The sequence below is a fragment of the Papio anubis genome, chromosome 4, assembly GCF_008728515.1.
Source record: "Papio anubis isolate 15944 chromosome 4, Panubis1.0, whole genome shotgun sequence".
Taxonomy (NCBI): Eukaryota; Metazoa; Chordata; class Mammalia; order Primates; family Cercopithecidae; genus Papio; species Papio anubis.
Genome location: NC_044979.1, coordinates 143,900,024 through 143,917,249, shown reverse-complemented (window position 1 = coordinate 143,917,249; position 17,226 = coordinate 143,900,024). Strand labels below are relative to the sequence as shown.

The 17,226-nt window shown below is 55.1% G+C and overlaps 1 protein-coding gene across 2 annotated transcripts; it reads right to left on the bottom strand.

The window, feature by feature from the left end:
• Window positions 1-1,022: 1,022 nt before the first annotated feature.
• On the bottom strand, window positions 1,023-9,613 carry ZNF853 (zinc finger protein 853). Of its 2 annotated transcripts, none has more exons than XM_031665622.1 (3): window positions 9,048-9,613; window positions 7,938-8,055; window positions 1,023-4,245 (listed from the first exon to the last, which is right to left on the bottom strand). In XM_031665622.1, the coding sequence occupies exons 1-3, from the start codon at window positions 9,057-9,059 to the stop codon at window positions 2,339-2,341; spliced, it is 2,037 nt and encodes a 678-aa protein (XP_031521482.1). In that variant the 5' UTR covers window positions 9,060-9,613; the 3' UTR covers window positions 1,023-2,338. The 2 variants fall into 2 exon arrangements, with proteins under 2 accessions (XP_031521482.1, XP_031521483.1); XM_031665623.1 differs by having other exon boundaries at window positions 7,938-8,060; window positions 9,048-9,461.
• Between the last annotated feature and the right edge of the window lie 7,613 nt (window positions 9,614-17,226).

Sequence of the window (17,226 nt, the reverse complement as noted above, 5' to 3'; positions counted from 1 at the left end):
GAGAATCACTTGAACCCGGGTGGCAGAGATTGCAGTGAGCAGAGATCGTGCCACTGCATTCTAGCCTGGGCAATGGCGCGAGACTCCATCTCAAAAAAAAAAAAAAGTAGCCAGACATTGTGGCATGTACCTGTAGTCCCAGCTACTCAGGAGGCTAAGGTAGGAGAATTGCTTGAGCCCAGGAATTTGAGGCTGCAGTGATCAAACCACTGCACTCCAGCCTGGGCAACAGAGCAAGACCCTCTCTCAGAAAAAGAAAGAAAGAAATGATCCTTTGGCCAGGCACAGTGGCTCACACCTGTACTCCCTGCAGTTTGGGAGGCTGAGGTGGAAGGACTGCTTGAGACTGGGACTTTGAGACCAGCCTGGGGAAGAGTGAGACCTTGTCCCTACAGGAAAAAAGAAAAAAAATTAAAAATTATCCAGGTGTGGTGGCTCATGCCTGTAATCCCAGTGCTTTGGGAGGCTGAGTTGGGAGGATCAGTTGAGCTTAGGAGTTTGAGAACAGCCCAAACAACATTAAAAAAAAAAAGAAGGCCGGGCGCAGTGGCTCAAGCCTGTAATCCCAGCACTTTGGGAGGCCGAGATGGGCGGATCATGAGGTCAGGAGATCGAGACCATCCTGGCTAACACGGTGAAACCCCGTCTCTACTAAAAAATACAAAAAACTAGCCAGGCGAGGTGGCGGGCGCCTGTAGTCCCAGTTACTCCAGAGGCTGAGGCGGGAGAATGGCGTAAACTCCGCAGGCGGAGCTTGCAGTGAGCTGAGATCTGGCCACTGAACTCCAGGCCGGGCGACAGAGCGAGACTCCGTCTCAAAAAAAAAAAAAAAAAAAAAAAGAAGAAGAAGAAAAGAAAGAAAAAAGGAAAGGAAGGGAAGGGGAAAGAAGAAAGAAAGGAGAAAAGGGGGACAAGGGAAAGGAACGGAAGGGAAGAGAAGGAAAAAAGAAAGAAAGAAAGAAAAGCAAGCAAGCCCTATGGAAGACACAAAACCCAGAGGTGAAAACACCAAGACAAGGACATTGTATTTCTGCATTTTAATTTATTTTTCGTTTCTGTTTCTCACTTACCAACACATGTGTAAAATGTAGCAGGTGTGTTAGTAAAGGAGAAGCAGCTGGGGAAGAGGGGGCAGGAATTAAGCAGCCACATGTGAAGAGTCAGGTCAAGCAGGAAGTGACTGGGGACAGAGGTGACGGGCAGCGTCCTCCCTGCCCCACCTTCCCACAAGGCACCAGCAACTGCTGCAGCTCACAGCCCCTGCCCCAGACGATTTGGTAAACGTAGTAAAGAGCATTGCTCCCAAACCTTGTCTCAGACATTCTTCCCCCAGCCCCAGCCATGGCGCAGGGTCTGCTCAGGCAGCCCTCCAAACCCCCATAGCCTGGTGCAGGAGAAATCTGCCCCGGACTCCCAGTGCCGGCCCCTGGGTAGTATCTGAGAAGCATGAAGCTGGTGGAGTCCAGGGGGCCACAGTGGGGCTACCCCAGAGCTCCTTCTGGAGGACCCTCCTTCCAGACCCTGGAAAACTCTAGCAGAAGGCCCTCTGCTTCAGCCACAGGCTCTTACTCCAGAGGACATTAATGCGGCCTGGGGGGACTGGGGGACCTGGCAGCAGAGGCCAAGAACTTGCCTCCGATGCCCGCCGGAGCCCCTGGTTCCCTGGAGGGAAGGTTTGACCTTCCACCCGGAGCAGGACTTCCTGGCTTGGATTTGCACATTGATCCCGTGAGCGCTCTGACCCTGTGTTGATGAACACAGGCGTTTTCATCAGAATTATACCCACCCTGATGAATTTCCATCTTGGAAAGTATTTTCAAGGCAAATGCCACTGAGGACGATTCAATGCCTTGCTCAGTTTCTATATAGTGCAAACAAGTTTGCTTCTTCCCCGAATTTTTCCTTGGGATCATTTTCGCCAGGATGGAAGCTTTTCCATGTGTGTCTCACCACGTCTTTGATCCCCTGGTGGGTATCCAGTCCTCGGCCAGTGTCATTAATCGTCTCGCCACTGGGAGTTTTTCCTCGTTCGTAGTAAGTCCAGTTTTCCCGGAGCGAAAATTTTTGGCAGGCCCCTCCAAGGGCAGACAAACGTGTCCCGCGTGCTGTTTCAGTCCCAGTCCACTTCTGTTTTGGCGGATGGTTTTTTTCTGGCGGTGAATCTGTGAACCTGGTATTTTCTCAGGGAATCTGGGAGATGATGATGACGATGGTGGAAGCTTTTTATTCCAGGGATATTCCAGGATGCCTCCAGCGCCCATGAACCCGGGTCAAGGAGCTTTTCAGGTGGAGGCGGATAGGGGGTCCCCTCCTGGCCAGGCAGCCCCGATCGCGGCTCTCACAGCGCCTTGTCTGTGGGCGCAGTGGCCGTGGCGGCCTGCTCTGCACGGGCTGGGCCACCAAGGGCTGCGGGCCGCGAGGCGCGCAACAGGCCGAGGCCCCTGGACCGGCCCGCGCCGTGCAGCTGGCGCTCGTGGCGGCGGATCTGCACCTTGTGTCGGAAGCGCTCGCCACAGTCCTCGCACACGTAGGGCCGCTCGCCCGAGTGCGTGCGCCGGTGGCGCAGCAGGTTGGAGGAGACACTGAAGCGCTTGCCGCAGTCCCCGCAGGCATAGGGTCGCTCCCCGGTGTGCGTGCGCTGGTGCTGCACGAGCGCCGAGCTCTCACTGAAGCGCTTGGCGCAGTACGAGCAGGCGTAGGGTTTCTCACCCGTGTGGATGCGCTGGTGCGTTACCAGGTTCGAGTGCTGCGAGAAGCCCTTGCCGCACTCGCCGCAGCGGTGTGGCCTCTCACCCGTGTGCGTGGCCTGGTGGCGCACCAGGTCCGTGCTGCGGCTGAAGCCCTTGCCGCATTCCCCGCAGATAGTGGGCCGGTCCCGGGCGCGCCGTCGCCGCCGCTGCCGTGCGGGAGTCAACGCCGCACTGCCTGCCGGGCCCGGGATGGCCACCACGGCCGGCGCTGCCACGGCTGGCAGCACCATGAGCTCCTGCAGCACCACGTAGCCCGGGGGAGCCACCACGACCGCGGCTGGAGCCCCGGGGACTGCCGCTCCGCCACCCCCTGCGGCTGGCACCAGTTCTAGCTGCAGCTCCGGTTGCACCGGGGTCAGCTCCAGCTGCACCTCCTGCTGTTGGGCGCCCAGCTCCACCGGGGTCAGCTCCAGCTGCACCTCCTGCTGCTCCAGCTGCTGCTGCTCTAGCTGCTGCTGCTGCTCCAGCTGTTGCTCCAGCTGCTGCAGCTGCTCCTGCAGTTTGAGCTGCAGCTGCCGCTGCTCCTGCTGCCGTTCCAGCTCCTGCTGCCGCTCCAACTCCTGCCGCTGCTGCTCCAGCTCCTGCTCCGACCCCAAGTCCACGGGCATGAGCTCCAGCTCCACCTCTTCCTCCTCCTCGGGCTCCAGGGGAGGAGGCTGCAATTGTTGCTGTTGCAATTGTTCCTGCTGCTGTTGCAACAGCTGCTGTTGCTGCTGCTGCTTTAATTGTTCCTGCTGCTGCAGCAGTAGCTGCTGCTGTAACTGTGCCTGCTGCTGTTCCAGCAGTTGCTGTTGTAACTGTGCCTGCTGCTGCTGCAACAGTTGCTGCTGTAACTGTTCCTGCTGCTGCAGCAACAGTAGCTGCTGCTGCTGCTGCTGTAGCTGTTCCTGCTGCTGTTGAAACTGTTGCTGCTGTAATTGTTCCTGCTGTTGTAGCAGCTGCTGCTGTTGTAACTGTTCCTGATGTTGCTGTAACAGCTGTTGCTCTTGCACTTGCTGCTGTAGCTGTTCCTGCTGCTGCAACAGCTGTTGCTCTTGTGCTTGCTGCGGCTGTGATGGCTCCTGCTGTGGCTGTAACGGCTCCTGCTGTGGTTGCAACTGCTCCTGCTGCTGCTGTAACAGCTGTTGCTCTTGCACTTGCTGTGGCTGCACCTGTTGCTGCTGGTGCGTTAGCTGCAGTTCAGGTTTCAGTTCCTGATGGTGCATGGATTGGTGTTTTTCCTGCTGTAGTTGAGATAGCTGTTGTTGCCCGTCTTGCTGCGGCTGTTGTTGCAGTTCTAGGTGTGGTTGCGGCTGTTGCAGTTGCTCCTGCTGTGGCTGTTGCTGCGGTTTGGGCTGCTGTTCTAACTGCTGCAGTTGCAACTCCTGTTGTCCTGGCTGGGTTTCCTCAGCGATTTCACTGGCCCTCACTGGGGCCAAGACTGCTGGCTGCTGTGGACTGCTGCTCCCCTCCTGAGGCTCTTCCTCCTCCTGACTCTCACTCCCACCACTGCCACCTGTGGAAGAAATGGCAGGAAGCCAAGAGAGAAAGATCTACAGGAAGCTCTCTGGTCCAGATCCCAGGACCTGTCCCTTACCTGCCCTCAAAGATACACTAACACACTCTTAGCAGGAGCCCAAAAGTGCTGGATCAAGTAACAATAGCAGCCCAGCAGAAACTGAAATGCTGCAGGGGCTGGGGGTGGCTTGGAAATGTGCCCAGGTGGCCGGGCATGGTGGCTCATGCCTATAATCCCAGCACTTTGAGAGGCCGAGGTGGGCAGATTGCCTGCACTCAGAAGTTCGAAACCATCCTGGGCAACATGGCGAAAGCCTGTCTCTACTAAAAATACAAAAAATTAGCCAGGTGTGGTGCCCGGTGCCTGTAATCCCAGCTACTCAGGAGGCTGAGGCAGGAGAATCACTTGAACTCAGGAGGTGGAGGTTGCAGTGAGCCGAGATCATACCACTGTGCTCCAGCCTGGGCCATGTCGAAAGAAAGACAGAGAAAGAGCGAAGGAAACAAGGAAGGAAGGAGGGGGGGAAGGAAGGAAGGAAGGAGGCCCAGGGACTGCTGGTGACCTCCCTCTGGACCCCAGCTCCCTGATCCCTCCTTGGAGCTTCCCTTTACGCAGGCCCCATGCTCTGATCTCGGCACTGACACCAGCAGGGGTGCCGGGGGCTCCCTGACCATCCTGAGAAGTCTCTTGTGCTTAATCACCCTCCAGTAGAAACCACTGAACCAGTTCAGCATGGGGTTGGTTCCAATGGCCAAGCCACCAACCCCATGCTGAACTCCGACCTCAGTTACAGCCACACCTTAAATAAATAAAACTCTCCTTCTCTGTAAATAATAAATAATTTATATAAAGCTGCCTGGAATTGTCACCGCAAATAGTTTCCCAACATCACCAAAGTGTCAAAGAGACCACTAAGTTTCAGGCGGGAAGTCCTCAGTTCAGAACCTAACTCTACCAGTCGGCAGGTGTACAACCTCCTGCAGGCTCACAGCCCTGTCTATAAAATAGATCAGTGATACCCACACCATCTGCTTAAACAGTACAACAACGAGAGCCCTGGCATAGTCCCTGGAACCTGGCAGGTGCCTGAAAATTCCCTCTCTCTGCAGGTTAGGATTGGTTTGCAAAGTAACAAAAAATACCAAGGAGACTGGGAGTGTTTGAGATTGTCATTCCTGAATACAAAGGACTAACTAAGCTGGGCGTGATGGCTCATGCCTGTAATCCCAACACTTTGGGAGGCATAAACCTGGGAGGCCCTGCGCAAACAGCACCACTCCGTTACTACGCTTCTCTTTCCACACCATGTCCACCATGAGTTTCTCATTTTGAGTATTACTATTGTGCTATTGGAAAATCCCAATTCTTCTTCCTATATGTGACCTGAGGAGGCATTCTCTATTCCCAAATCTGATTTCAATATCTCTTCTCCCTATAACATCATATGTTTTCCATTTTGTAATGGAAGGCAATGCTTTCTGGCCACTTTTCCAGGAATATGTTGATTTAATAAAATCAAAGGATGGCTGGGCGCGTTGGCTCGTGTGTGTAATCCTAGCACTTTGGGAGGTTGAGACAAGTGGATCACGAGGTCAGGAGATCGAGACCATCCTGGCCAACATGGTGAAACCCCATCTTTAATAAAATGCAAAAAATCCGGGTGTGGTGGCATGCGCTGTAGTCCCAGCTACTTGGGAGGCTGAGGCTGGGGAATCACTTGAACCTGAAAGGCGAAGGTTGCAGTGAGCTGAGATAATGCCACTGCACTCCAGCCCGGTGACAGAGCGAGACTCCGTCTCAAAAACAAATAAACAAAAAACAAAAATAAACAAAAAAAGAACCAAGGGACATGGTGAAACCCTGTCTCTACTAAAAATACAAAAATTAGCTGGGCATGGTGGCGTGCACCTATAGTCCCAGCTACTCGGGAGGCTCTAGTAGGAGAACTGGAGAACTGCTTGAACCCAGGAGGTGGAGGTTGCAGTGAGTCGAGATCCAGCCACCACACTCCAGCCTGGGCGACAGAGCAAGACTCTGTCTCAAAAAAAAAAAAAAAAAAAAAAAAATTCCACCAAGGGAGATCTACATGCATATAATTTCCTCTAGTAAAATATTCCTAATAACCTTTGGTTTGGCTAATGGATCCGTGAGTGTGCTTTTCATAGACACTCACATCAGCTGGGGGGAAGCACATGGTGGGAGAAGACAGGGTGAAAACTGTCCCCCCAGCAAGTCCACTGGTGGGAGAAGGGGCACTCCCTTCTCCCACCCCTTCTGGGAGCAACAAGACAGATTGTACCTGTGTGAATCTCCTCTTTGCTGGCACAGTCTTGACCACAGGCCACTCTGACTCCCTGGGGCAGCAATTTCAGGTTTTTTTTTGTTTTGGAGACAGGGTCTCACTCTTGTCGCCCAGGCTGGAGTGCAGTGGTGCAATCTCAGCTCACTGTAGCCTCAATCTCCCAAGCTCAAGTGATCCTCCCATCTCAGCCTCCCAAGTGGCTGGGACTACAGGCATATACCACCATGCCTAGCTAATTTTTTAAATTTTTTGTAGAGATGGGGTTTTGCCATGTTGCACAGGCTGGTCTCGAACTCCTGAGCTCAAGCAATCCACCTACCTCGGCCTCCCAAAGTGCTGGGATTACAGGCATGAGTCATTGTGCCTGACCTCAGCATTTTTAACAAAGGCATTTTAGTGACCATCTAGTTCAATGTTGTCTGACATGTTATACCTTCTCAAAGTTTCATCAGCTAAATGTACAAGTCAGAAGGGTCTTCCTTTCTTCTTCTTTTTTTTGAGACAGAGTCTTGCTCTGTCGCCCAGGCTGGAGTGCAGTGGCACGATCCTGGCTCACTGCAACCTCTGCCTCCTGGGTTCAAGTGATTCTTCTGCCTCAGCCTCCTGAGTAGCTGGGATTACAGGCGCCCACCACACTCAGCTAATTTTTGTATTTGTAGTAGAGATGGTGTTTCACCATGTTGGCCAGGCTGGTCTCAAATTCCTGGCTTCAAGTGATCTGCCCGCCTTGGCCTCCCAAAGTGCTGAGATTACAGGAATGAACCACCACGCCTGGTCAGAAGGGTCCTTTTTGACTCCACACGTCCCCATCCCATGCCTTCAATTCCTTTGGTCCTTTTCAAGCTCTGTCCCGCCCTGCCCCAGGCCTTCACTCAGCACCCTTAAAGCACAGAATGGAAACTGGCTCTCATGAGTGTGGCCACCAGAGAAGGTTTGCCGAGAGTGGGTCCCAGAGGAAGAGGTCTTGGAAGGAAGCCACAGAGCCAACATCGGGGGCAGGAGGGGCAGAGGAAGAGTGCCTATCAGTACTTGAATGGGATCTGGGAAATTGAGTGGAAATTGACTCAGGAGCTGGAGCCAGGTGTGGTGAGGATGGTGGAGGCCCCCTGGCTGCCAGGAAACACAGCAATGAGTTCCAGCCAGCACGCACCTATGAGTGTGAGTCCAGTCAGCACTCATGTGGGGACTGGGGAGCCCCTCACCAGCCTGGCCTCAGCCTGCCTGACATAGCCACCTTGGAAAATCTCAAGGCAGAGCTGCTGGTGTTACTCAATGCAGCTGAGGTTGGCTAGTGTGAGTCTGTGCAGGCTGCCCACCACTCTTGGGCCTCTTTCTGCCATGGCAGGCAGGTATGGGGCTCTGTCAAGGGATTCCCCCAGGCCCTCACCTGAGAGGGTGTCAGGCCCTGGGCCCCCATCTTCAAGACATCGAAGTTCCAGCACGAAGGTCTCGGTGGCTGGCCCCACCTCCATCCTGGCGGTCAGACCCGGATTCCCGGGAGTCGGCTGTGCTGAAAGGAAGGAAGCGGTTTAGATGGGCGGGAGTGCTTTGAGCTCCTGCCAGGTGCCACAGGCCCCCAAAGGCCCTCTACCTCTGCCTCAGGCCACCTAGAGTGGTCAGTTCCACCCCTGCTGCAACTACAGGACTTTCCAGGCTGCAGTGGGGAACCGGGAGTGCCGGCGGCCCGGAGGTTCAGGGCTGGGGAGGTGGCAGCCAGCAACGGAGGCTGTCACCTGCACAGAGGCAGAGCTGCCTCTCCTGACTTTTCACAGGGGGATAGAGTAGGGTAGCCCCACTGAGACACAACTGTGGGTGTCAGCCCTTCACAAGGGAGGAAAGCTAGAGTCACCAAAGGGACATTTAGGGTGGGGAGCTCTGGGGCCTAAGAGTGACTGTCCATCAACATCCTTCCTGCCTCCTTTTTAATACTTTGTTTTTTTGAGACGGAGTCTCATTCTGTCGCCCAGGCTGGAGTACAGCGATCTTGGCTCACTGCAGCGATCTTGGCTCACTGCAACCTCCGTCTCCCTGGTTGAAGCGATTCTCCTGCCTCAGCCTACTGAGTAGCTGGGGCTACAGGTGTGTGCCATCACACCCAGCTAATTTTTATGGTATTTTTTATATTGTGGATGATGTTGCCCAAGACTGGTCTCGAACTCCTGGCCTCAGGTGATCCTCTTGTCTTGGCCTCCCAAAGTGTTGGTTGAGTGAGCCACCGCGCCTGGCCCCTTCCATTCTATTGCCTTCCTGGCCTGCTCTGAGAAGGCCACCAGCAGGCCACGTGTGTCAGCTGCTACCCCAGCTCCCAGGCAAGGCAGGTGTCCAGAGCACTGTCACCCACGGCCTGGCCCTGTGCCCAGGCGCCCCTGAGGGTCCACCCTGGCCCGTGCAGAACGGGCCCCTCTCCCCTAAACAGGCCGACTTGCGCCATCCAGTCCAAACTCTCTCAAGGGACGCATCCCGGGTGGTCCAGCGCCAACGACCCCCTGGGCCTCACCTGGTGGAGCATTTCCTGCTCCCGGGGCAGCCTCTGCACTAGGGAGGTGTGGTCAGCAGAGGCTGCGAGGTGAAGGCCACGGCGTGCAGCCGGCTCATTCCGGAGGCACCTCCATCCAGAAAGAGCCGGGACGCGCAGGGCCACCCCGGGGACTTTCTGGGCACTCCGGAGCGTCCACGCCGTCTGGGCTGCCTAGGTCGCCCTGGGCCAAGGGAAGGGGCCGAGAGGAGCGGCCGAGCAGAAGTTGGTGGAGACTCTCCGGCAGGGGTCGGGGCGGGAGGCAGCGCTCCGAATCCCGCGCGGGGCTCAGGGCCGGCCCCCCGGGACCATCGCAGGCAGCGGGATCCAGGCCGGCGCCCGGGGTCGGCACCACGGGGTGGCTCCGCCTGGGGTCGGCGGCGGCCAGGCGACGCGGGTCCCGCAGGGGCTACAGTGCCGGAGCCTGCGGGCGGCGCTGCCAGCGGGCCGCGCGGTGGCCGGGGCGGGGGCGGGGCGGGCGCCGCGGCCGGGCCGGGTCCCCCTGGGCTCGCCCGCCCGCCCGGAGTGCGTCCGTTCGGGCCGCTGGCCGGGCCGGGGGCGGGGGCGCGGGGGTTGGCACAGGAAGTCCCCCCGGCATCCGCATCCTGTCCCCCGCCCCTGCCCGCCCGCCGCGCCCCCGCGCCCCGGCCCCCGCCGCCGCCGCCGCCGCCGCCGCCGCTCTAGGCAGCCGCAGCTCGGTGGGCTTCACCCTTCCCGGCCCGGCCACTCACCCGGCCCAGGGGACACGATGCGGCGGCCCTGGGGCGTCTAGCCGGCCGGTGCCCAGCGCAGCGCGCGCTGTGCCGCATCCCTGCTGCGCTTGTCCGCGCGCCACGGTTGGCGACTGTCACTGCTTGGGTGTCTGGGTGGGGGGTACCCAGCCTGATCCCTGCCACCCCCTAGAGGGCAGGCGTGGCCTCGGGGAGCCCCTGCCGGTGCAAATTGTGGCTAATGAGCACTCAATTCGATGGCACTCGAAGAGGGAGTAGGCGCCATCCGGGCCCGGCCCGAGCAGGCCCTGGAGAGGCCACCCGGGTCCGCACCGTGGAGCCCTCCTGCTGGACCCCTGGGCTGGGGAGGGCAGGCCAGCAGGGAGTGTGTGCCTTCCTCCCCCTGTTCGGGGACTGTGACCCGCATAGATCAAATGAGGCCACCGTGGAGAACTGGCAGAGCTGGAATCCTCCCTCCCAGCGCCCCTGCGGTCTTTCGCTGACCACAAGGCTGGTTGGTGGTCAGGCCTCCCACCTCCCCCACCCTCTCCTCTCCTCCTTCCTGACTTGGCAAGCGGATTCCTGCCTGGGTCAGGGGTCTTCTCCAAGGGAGGCCTTCCCTGACCCTGTCTTAATGTTCCACCACCTAACTTTCCTGTCCTCGGGGCACAAACCTCTCTAACCTGGAGAATTCACATTCACATTGGGATGCTCAAATTCTTTAGAAAAACCCAGAGATCTGGGGGCAGGGCATGGTAGTTCACGCCTGTAAACCCAGCACTTCGGAAGTATCACTTAGGCTGGTAGTTTGAGACCAGGCTGGTCAACACAGCAAGACCCCATCTCTACATAAAATGTTTTGTTTTTGTTTTTTTTTAAATTAGCTCGGCTACTAAAAAGTAGCCTGTAATCCCAACTACTTGGGAGGCCAAGGTGGGTGGATCACTTGAGCCCAGGAGGAGGTCGAGGCTGCAGTGAGCTATGATCGCTCCACTGCACCCTAGCCTGGGTGACAGAGCGAGACCCTGTCTCCATCTAAAAACAAGCAAACATGCTGGGCGCGCTGGCTCACGCCTGTAATCCCAGCACTTTGGGAGGCCGAGGCAGGTGGATCACCTGAGGTCGGGAGTTGGAGACCAGCCTGACCAACATGGAGAAACTCCATCTGTACTAAAGATACAAAATTAGCCGGGTGTGGTGGCACATGCCTGTAACCCCAGCTACTCGGGAGGCTGAGGCAGGAGAATTGCTTGAGTCTGGGAGGTGGAGGTTGCGGTGAGCCTAGATCACGCCATTGCACTCCAGCCTGGGCAACAAGAGTGCAACTCCATCTCAAAAACCAAAAACAAGCAAACAAAAACAAAAAAACGAAAGATCTGGTGACAAAGATTGCTCCTGGGGTGCAGCAGGAATGCCCCCTGGCGGGGGGACAAGAGCCCTCAGGGTGCACAGCCCCCTCCCTTCCTCCTGTTCCTGGGCTCACACTGCTGTGGCACAGGTGGCCACCTTGTCCTGTTTTTGGAATCTCTCTGGCCCCCGCAGGCACTGGAGTTTGAGGCTTCCCCTCTGGCCCTTGCTTGAAAAGGCTGCACTCTGGTGGCTTCCGCCCCAGGCTAGAAAAAGTGCAGCAAGAACCTGGCTTTGGAGACAGAGTCATCTAGGGTCATGGGACCTTTTTGCAGCCAGGTAACTGCAGGTAAATGACTGCCTTGCATCTGTGAAGTTGAGATGGCAGCCTGCTAGGCAGGATAAGGACGAGCAGATAGGGTGAGGAGGATATGGCCAGGAGTATAAGATCAGAGCAGGTGTGTACCTGCCTCCTCTAGCCTCCTGCAAGGCCTTATGCCCTGAGGGGCCCCTCCCCCCTCAGGTCTTTAAGCTGGCTTCTTTCTGATAGGATTTACACATCCTCAGGGCTCTCCCATCTTAAAAACATGCTACCCTGGCCAGGCGCAGTGGCTTATGCTTATGCAGTGGCACTTCGGGAAGCCAAGGCAGGAGGATCATGTGAGCCCTGGCTTTGGAGGCTGCAGTGAGGCATGATCAAGCCACTGCACTCCAGCCTGGGCGACAGAGCAAGACTCTACTGGCCAGGCACGGTGGCTCACGCCTGTAATCCCAGCATTTTGGGAGGCTAACGTGGGCGGATCATGAGGTCCAGAGATAGAGACCATCCTGGTCAACATGGTGAAACCCTGTTTCTAATAAAAATACTATATATATACATACACACACACACACACACACATATATATATACACACACAGTTGGGTGTGGTGGCGCATGCCTGTAGTCCCAGCTACTCGGGAGGCTGAGGCAGGAGAATCGCTTGAGCCCAGAAGGCGGAGGTTGCAGTGAGCCAAGATCACACCACCGCACTCCAGCCTGGTGACACTGTGAGACTCCATCTCCAAAAAAAAAAAAAAAAAGACTATGTAAAATATAAAAGAGCTACCCACTTCTCCTTCCTGCCCTTGACAGTCAACCTTCCTTTGCCGTATCCCCATCTGCCCATCCCTCCTTCTCCTCTCTGACCTGGCCTCACCGCAGCCAGGCAACTTCCCATGATATCACCAGCAACGTCCATGTCACTAAACCCTCATCATGTTTGGCCTCTGGGCAGCGTTGGACACTTCAGCCATGCTGTCCAGGGAGAAACACCTTGGTTCGCCTTCCTCTTGGCTCCTTCTCTGACACCTTGCAGGCTCTGCTCCCCTCCCTCCGGCTCATTGCTCACCTGTGCACCAGAGAGGTATCCCACCGTGTCCACAAACAGTTCCTCCCACTGAGCTTTTTGTTGCTGTTTGTTTTTGAGACAGGGTCTCACTCCCACTGCCCAGGCTGGAGTGCAGTGGCACAATCACAGCTCACTGCAGCCTCAACTTCCCAGGCTCAGGTGATCCTCCCACCTCAGCCTCCCAAGTACCTAGGACTACAGGGATGTACCACCACACCTGGCTAATTTATTCTTTTGTTGAGACGAGGTCTCCCTATGTTGCCCAGCTTCGTCTTGAACTCCTGGCCTCAAGCAATCCTCCCACCTCAGCCTCCCAAAGTGCCGGGATTCACAGACATGAGCTACTGCAACCGGCTATTTTATTGATGGATTGATTGATTTAGAGATGGAGTTTTGCTCTGTCACCCAGGCTGGAGTGCAGTGGGACAATCTCAGCTCACTGTAACCTCTGCCTCCCAGGTTCAAGTGATTCTCCTCCCTTAGCCTCCTGGGTAGCTGGGACTACAGGCGTGTGCCATCACACCTGGCTAACTTTTGTATTTTTAGTAGAGACGGGGTTTCACCATGTTGGCCAGGCTGATCTCAAACTCCTGACCTCAAGTGATCCACCCTCCTCAGCCTCCCAAAGAGCAGGAATTATAGGCATGAGCCAGCATGCCTGGCCCCAGCTAGAATCTTTTTTTTTTTTTTTTTTTTTTTTTTTGAGACGGAGTCTCGCTCTGTCGCCCAGGCTGGAGTGCAGTGGCCAGATCTCGGCTCACTGCAAGCTCCGCCTCCCAGATTTACGCCATTCTCCTGCCTCAGCCTCCCGAGTAGCTGGGACTACAGGCGCCCGCCACCTCGCCCGGCTAGTTTTTTTTTTTGTATTTTTTAGTAGAGATGGGGTTTCACCATGTTAGCCAGGATGGTCTCGATCTTCTGACCTCATGATCCGCCCGTCTCAGCCTCCCAAAGTGCTGGGATTAGCACCCGGCCTAGAGTCTTTTAGTAAGCCTTCCCACATCTTCCTTTGGAGCTATAAATACCTCCCAACTCAACTTTCCACTTAGTCAATCTGGTCAGGAAAGTATTTCCTTCACTGTTTCCTTAGGGCATTTCTTCAGGGGTTTCCTCTCCGCAGATCCACACTGGGCAGGATGCTGTCGAGGCTGCTGCTGGCTGTCAACCTGGGACCCCCCATCACCATCTTTCCGGGATTTGCCTTTGTTAGCCTCACACTAATCCCTGTTCGCACACCATGTCTGTCTCTTTCTTATATTTTATTTTTTGAGTCAGCGTCTTGCTCTGTTACCCAGGCTGGAGTGCAGTGGTGCCACCATGGCTCATTGCAGCCTTGAACTCCTGGGCTCAAGTGATCTTCCTGTCTCAGCTTTTCTTTTCTTTTTTTGAGACAGTCTTGCTCTGTTGCCCAGGCTGGAGTGCAGTGGCACAATCTCAGCTCACTGCACCCTCCACCTCCCAGGTTTAAGTGATTCTCCTGCCTCACCTTCCTGCATAGCTGGGATTACAGGTGCCTGCCACCACACCCAGCTAATTTTTGTATTTTTAGTAGAGATGGGATTTTGCCACATTGATCAGGCTGGTCTTGAACTCCTGAACCTGTGATCCGCCCGCCTTGGCCTCCCAAAGTGCTGGGATTACAGGTGTGAGCCATTGCGCCCAGCCCTGTCTCAGCTTTTCAAAGTGCTGGAATTACAGGTGTGAGCCATGGCGCTTGGCCAAAGTCTTTTTTTTTTTTTTTTTTTTTGAGACGGAGTCTCGCTCTGTCGCCCAGGCTGGAGTGCAGTGGCGCGATCTCGGCTCACTGCAAGCTCCGCCTCCCGGGCTTACGCCATTCTCCTGCCTCAGCCTCCCGAGTAGCTGGGACCACAGGCGCCCGCCACCTCGCCCGGCTAGTTTTTTTTTGTATTTTTTAGTAGAGACGGGGTTTCACCGTGTTCGCCAGGATGGTCTCGATCTCCTGACCTCGTGATCCACCCGTCTCGGCCTCCCAAAGTGCTGGGATTACAGGCTTGAGCCACCGCGCCCGGCCAGCCAAAGTCTTTATTCTCACATTAGATTGGCTATGGATTATAGATTGGCAATTGTTTCCCCTCAGAATGTTAAAGACAATTTTTCTTGCGTTTTGTTTTTTTCTGAGACAGAGTCTCACTCTATCTCCTAGGCTGGAGTGCCATGGTGCGATTAACAGTTTGTCTTTTAGCTTCCAGAGTTGCTAGTGGAGAAGTCCAGTACCATTTTGATTCTTGATCCTTTGAGCCTGAGAGGAAAAGCTGGTGGGCCAGGAGCAGGTGCCTTGAAAAGGAGTGGAGTAAGACAGACTAAGCTGCTCCCAGATGGCAGCTGTGGGGTGGCAGGAAGTTTGTCTCCTCCTGGAGATGATGGAAAAGGTTTGGATTCTGTTCTGGGGAGGAGCAGCAGACTAGGGAGACACACCGAGATTAATGCTCCAGTGAGCATCGATGACACTGCCCTTCATTTTGATGGAGCACCTTCTCAAGTGTCCTTCCCTAGAAATACTTGCATTCTCTGAATAGAACAAACAGGAAAATAAAAATAATAAAATTTAAAAAAACGGAAGCATGCATTGGCAGTGACCTAGTGTGCAAATGTCAGGTGTCACTCTTCAGGTCAAACACCTAATAAATGCCATAAAATGTTCCAGGACAGGGAAGTACATTGCACGAAAATAATCTGCCGGGCCTGGTGGCTCACGCCTGTAATCCCAGCAGTTTGGGAGGCCGAGGTGGGCGGATCACCTCAGTCCGAGGTCAAGAGATCGAGACCATCCTGGCCAACATGGTGAAACCCCCGTCTCTACTAAAAATACAAAAATTAGCTTGACGTGGTGGCAGGCACCTGTAGTCCCAGCTACTTGGTAGGCTGAGGCAGGAGAATCACTTGAACCTGGAAGGTGGAGGTTGCAGTGGGCCAAGATCACACCACTGCACTCCAGCCTGGCGATAGAGTGAGACTCTGTGTCAGAACAACAAGAAGCAATTGGGGTTCAAGCATTTCTCCTGCCTCAGCCTCCTAAGTAGCTGGGATTACAGGTGCACACCACCACACCTGGCTAATTTTTGTATTTTCAGTAGAGATAGGGTTTCACCATGTTGGCCAGGCTGGTCTTGAACTCCTGACCTCAGGTGATCTGCCCACCTTGGCCTCCCACAGTGCTGGGATTACAGGCGTGAGCCACCGCGCCCAGCCATTTTTCTGTTTTTGTTTTCTGAGACAGAATTTCACTGTCACCCAGGCTACCATGCAGTGACACAACCTTGGCTCACTGCAGCCTCCACCTCCTGGGTTCAAGCGATTCTCCTGCCCCAGTCTCCCGAGTAGCTGGGATTTTGCAGGCGCCCACCATCACGTCCAGCTAATTTTTGTATTTTTAGTAGAGACAGAACTTCATCATGTTGCTCAGGCTGGTCTTGAACGACTAGCCGCAAGTGATCTGCCCACCTTGGCCTCCCAAAGTGCCGGGATTACAAGCGTGAGCCACTGTGCCCAGCCCCAAGTTAAATTTCATCCCTGCAAGGTAAGCTCCATCTTTTAATGCTCCATGTTTGCAGTTTCCATCTCTCACTTCAGGCTAGGAGAGCCAGTGACATAGTTCCTGATCTTTGCTTCCTCCTGCAGTCCGTTAAGGGAGGACTCCAAGCAGACACCTTCCCTTTTCAGTAGGAAAAAGATCCCTGAGGGCTGTTTTGTACCTGAGGGAAGAAATATGACCCAAAGCAAATAGACTGGAAGCAGGCGGGGCGCAGTGGCTCACGCCTGTAATCCCAACACTTTGGGAGGCCGAGGCGGGTGGATCACCTGAGGTCGGGAGTTTGAGACCAGCCTGGCCAACATGGCAAAACCCTGTCTCTACTAAAAATACAAAAATTAGCCGGGCGTGATGGTGGGCGCCTGTAATCCCAGCTACTTGGGAGGCTGAGGCAGGAGAATCACTTGAACCTGGGAGGCAGAGGTTGCAGTGAACTGAGATCACACCACTGCACTCCAGCCTGTGACAGAGTGCAACCCTGTCAAAAAAAAAAAAAAAAAAGGTGCGGCACGGTGGCTCACGCCTGTAATCCCAGCACTTTGGGAAGACGAGGTGGGCGGATCACAAGGTCAGGAGATCGACACCACTGTGAAACCCCGTCTCTACTAAAAATACAAAAAAAATTAGCCAGGCGTGGTGGCGGGCGCCTGTAGTCCCAGCTACTCAGGAGGCTGAGGCAGGAGAATGGCGTGACCCCGCGAGGTAGAGCTTGCAGCGAGCTGAGATTGGGCCACTGCACTCCAGCCTGAGTGACAGAGTGAGACTCCGCCTCAAAAAAAAAAAAAATATCGGGAGTGCTCTATGCCTGCTGACCTCAGCTGCCTAGCTTAGCTGGGGACATGGGTGTCCAAGCTGTTTCCATCAAAAGAAATGACTAAAAACTACCATGACCGTAAGAGATTGGGAAGCAGGCCAGGTGCAGTGGGTTAGGCCTGTAACCCCAGCACTTTGGGAGGCCACGGTGGGCAGATAGCTTGAGGTCCAGTGTTCAAAGTCAGCCTGGGCAACCTAGCAAGACCCCATCTCTGTAAAAAAAAAAAAAACAAAAAATTAGCAGGGCGTTGTGGTGCACACTTGTAGTCCCAGCTACTCGGGAGGCTGAGGCGCCAGAATCGATTGAACCCGGGAGGCGGAGCTTGCAGTGAGCCAAAATCGCGCCACTGT

Excerpts from the sequence above, each read along its gene's own strand:
- ZNF853 (XM_031665622.1), bottom strand. Across the intron at positions 4,246-7,937 it reads AGGGCCTGACACCCTCTCAG|GTGGCAGTGGTGGGAGTGAG; the intron begins GTGAGGGCCTGG and ends TTTCTTCCACAG.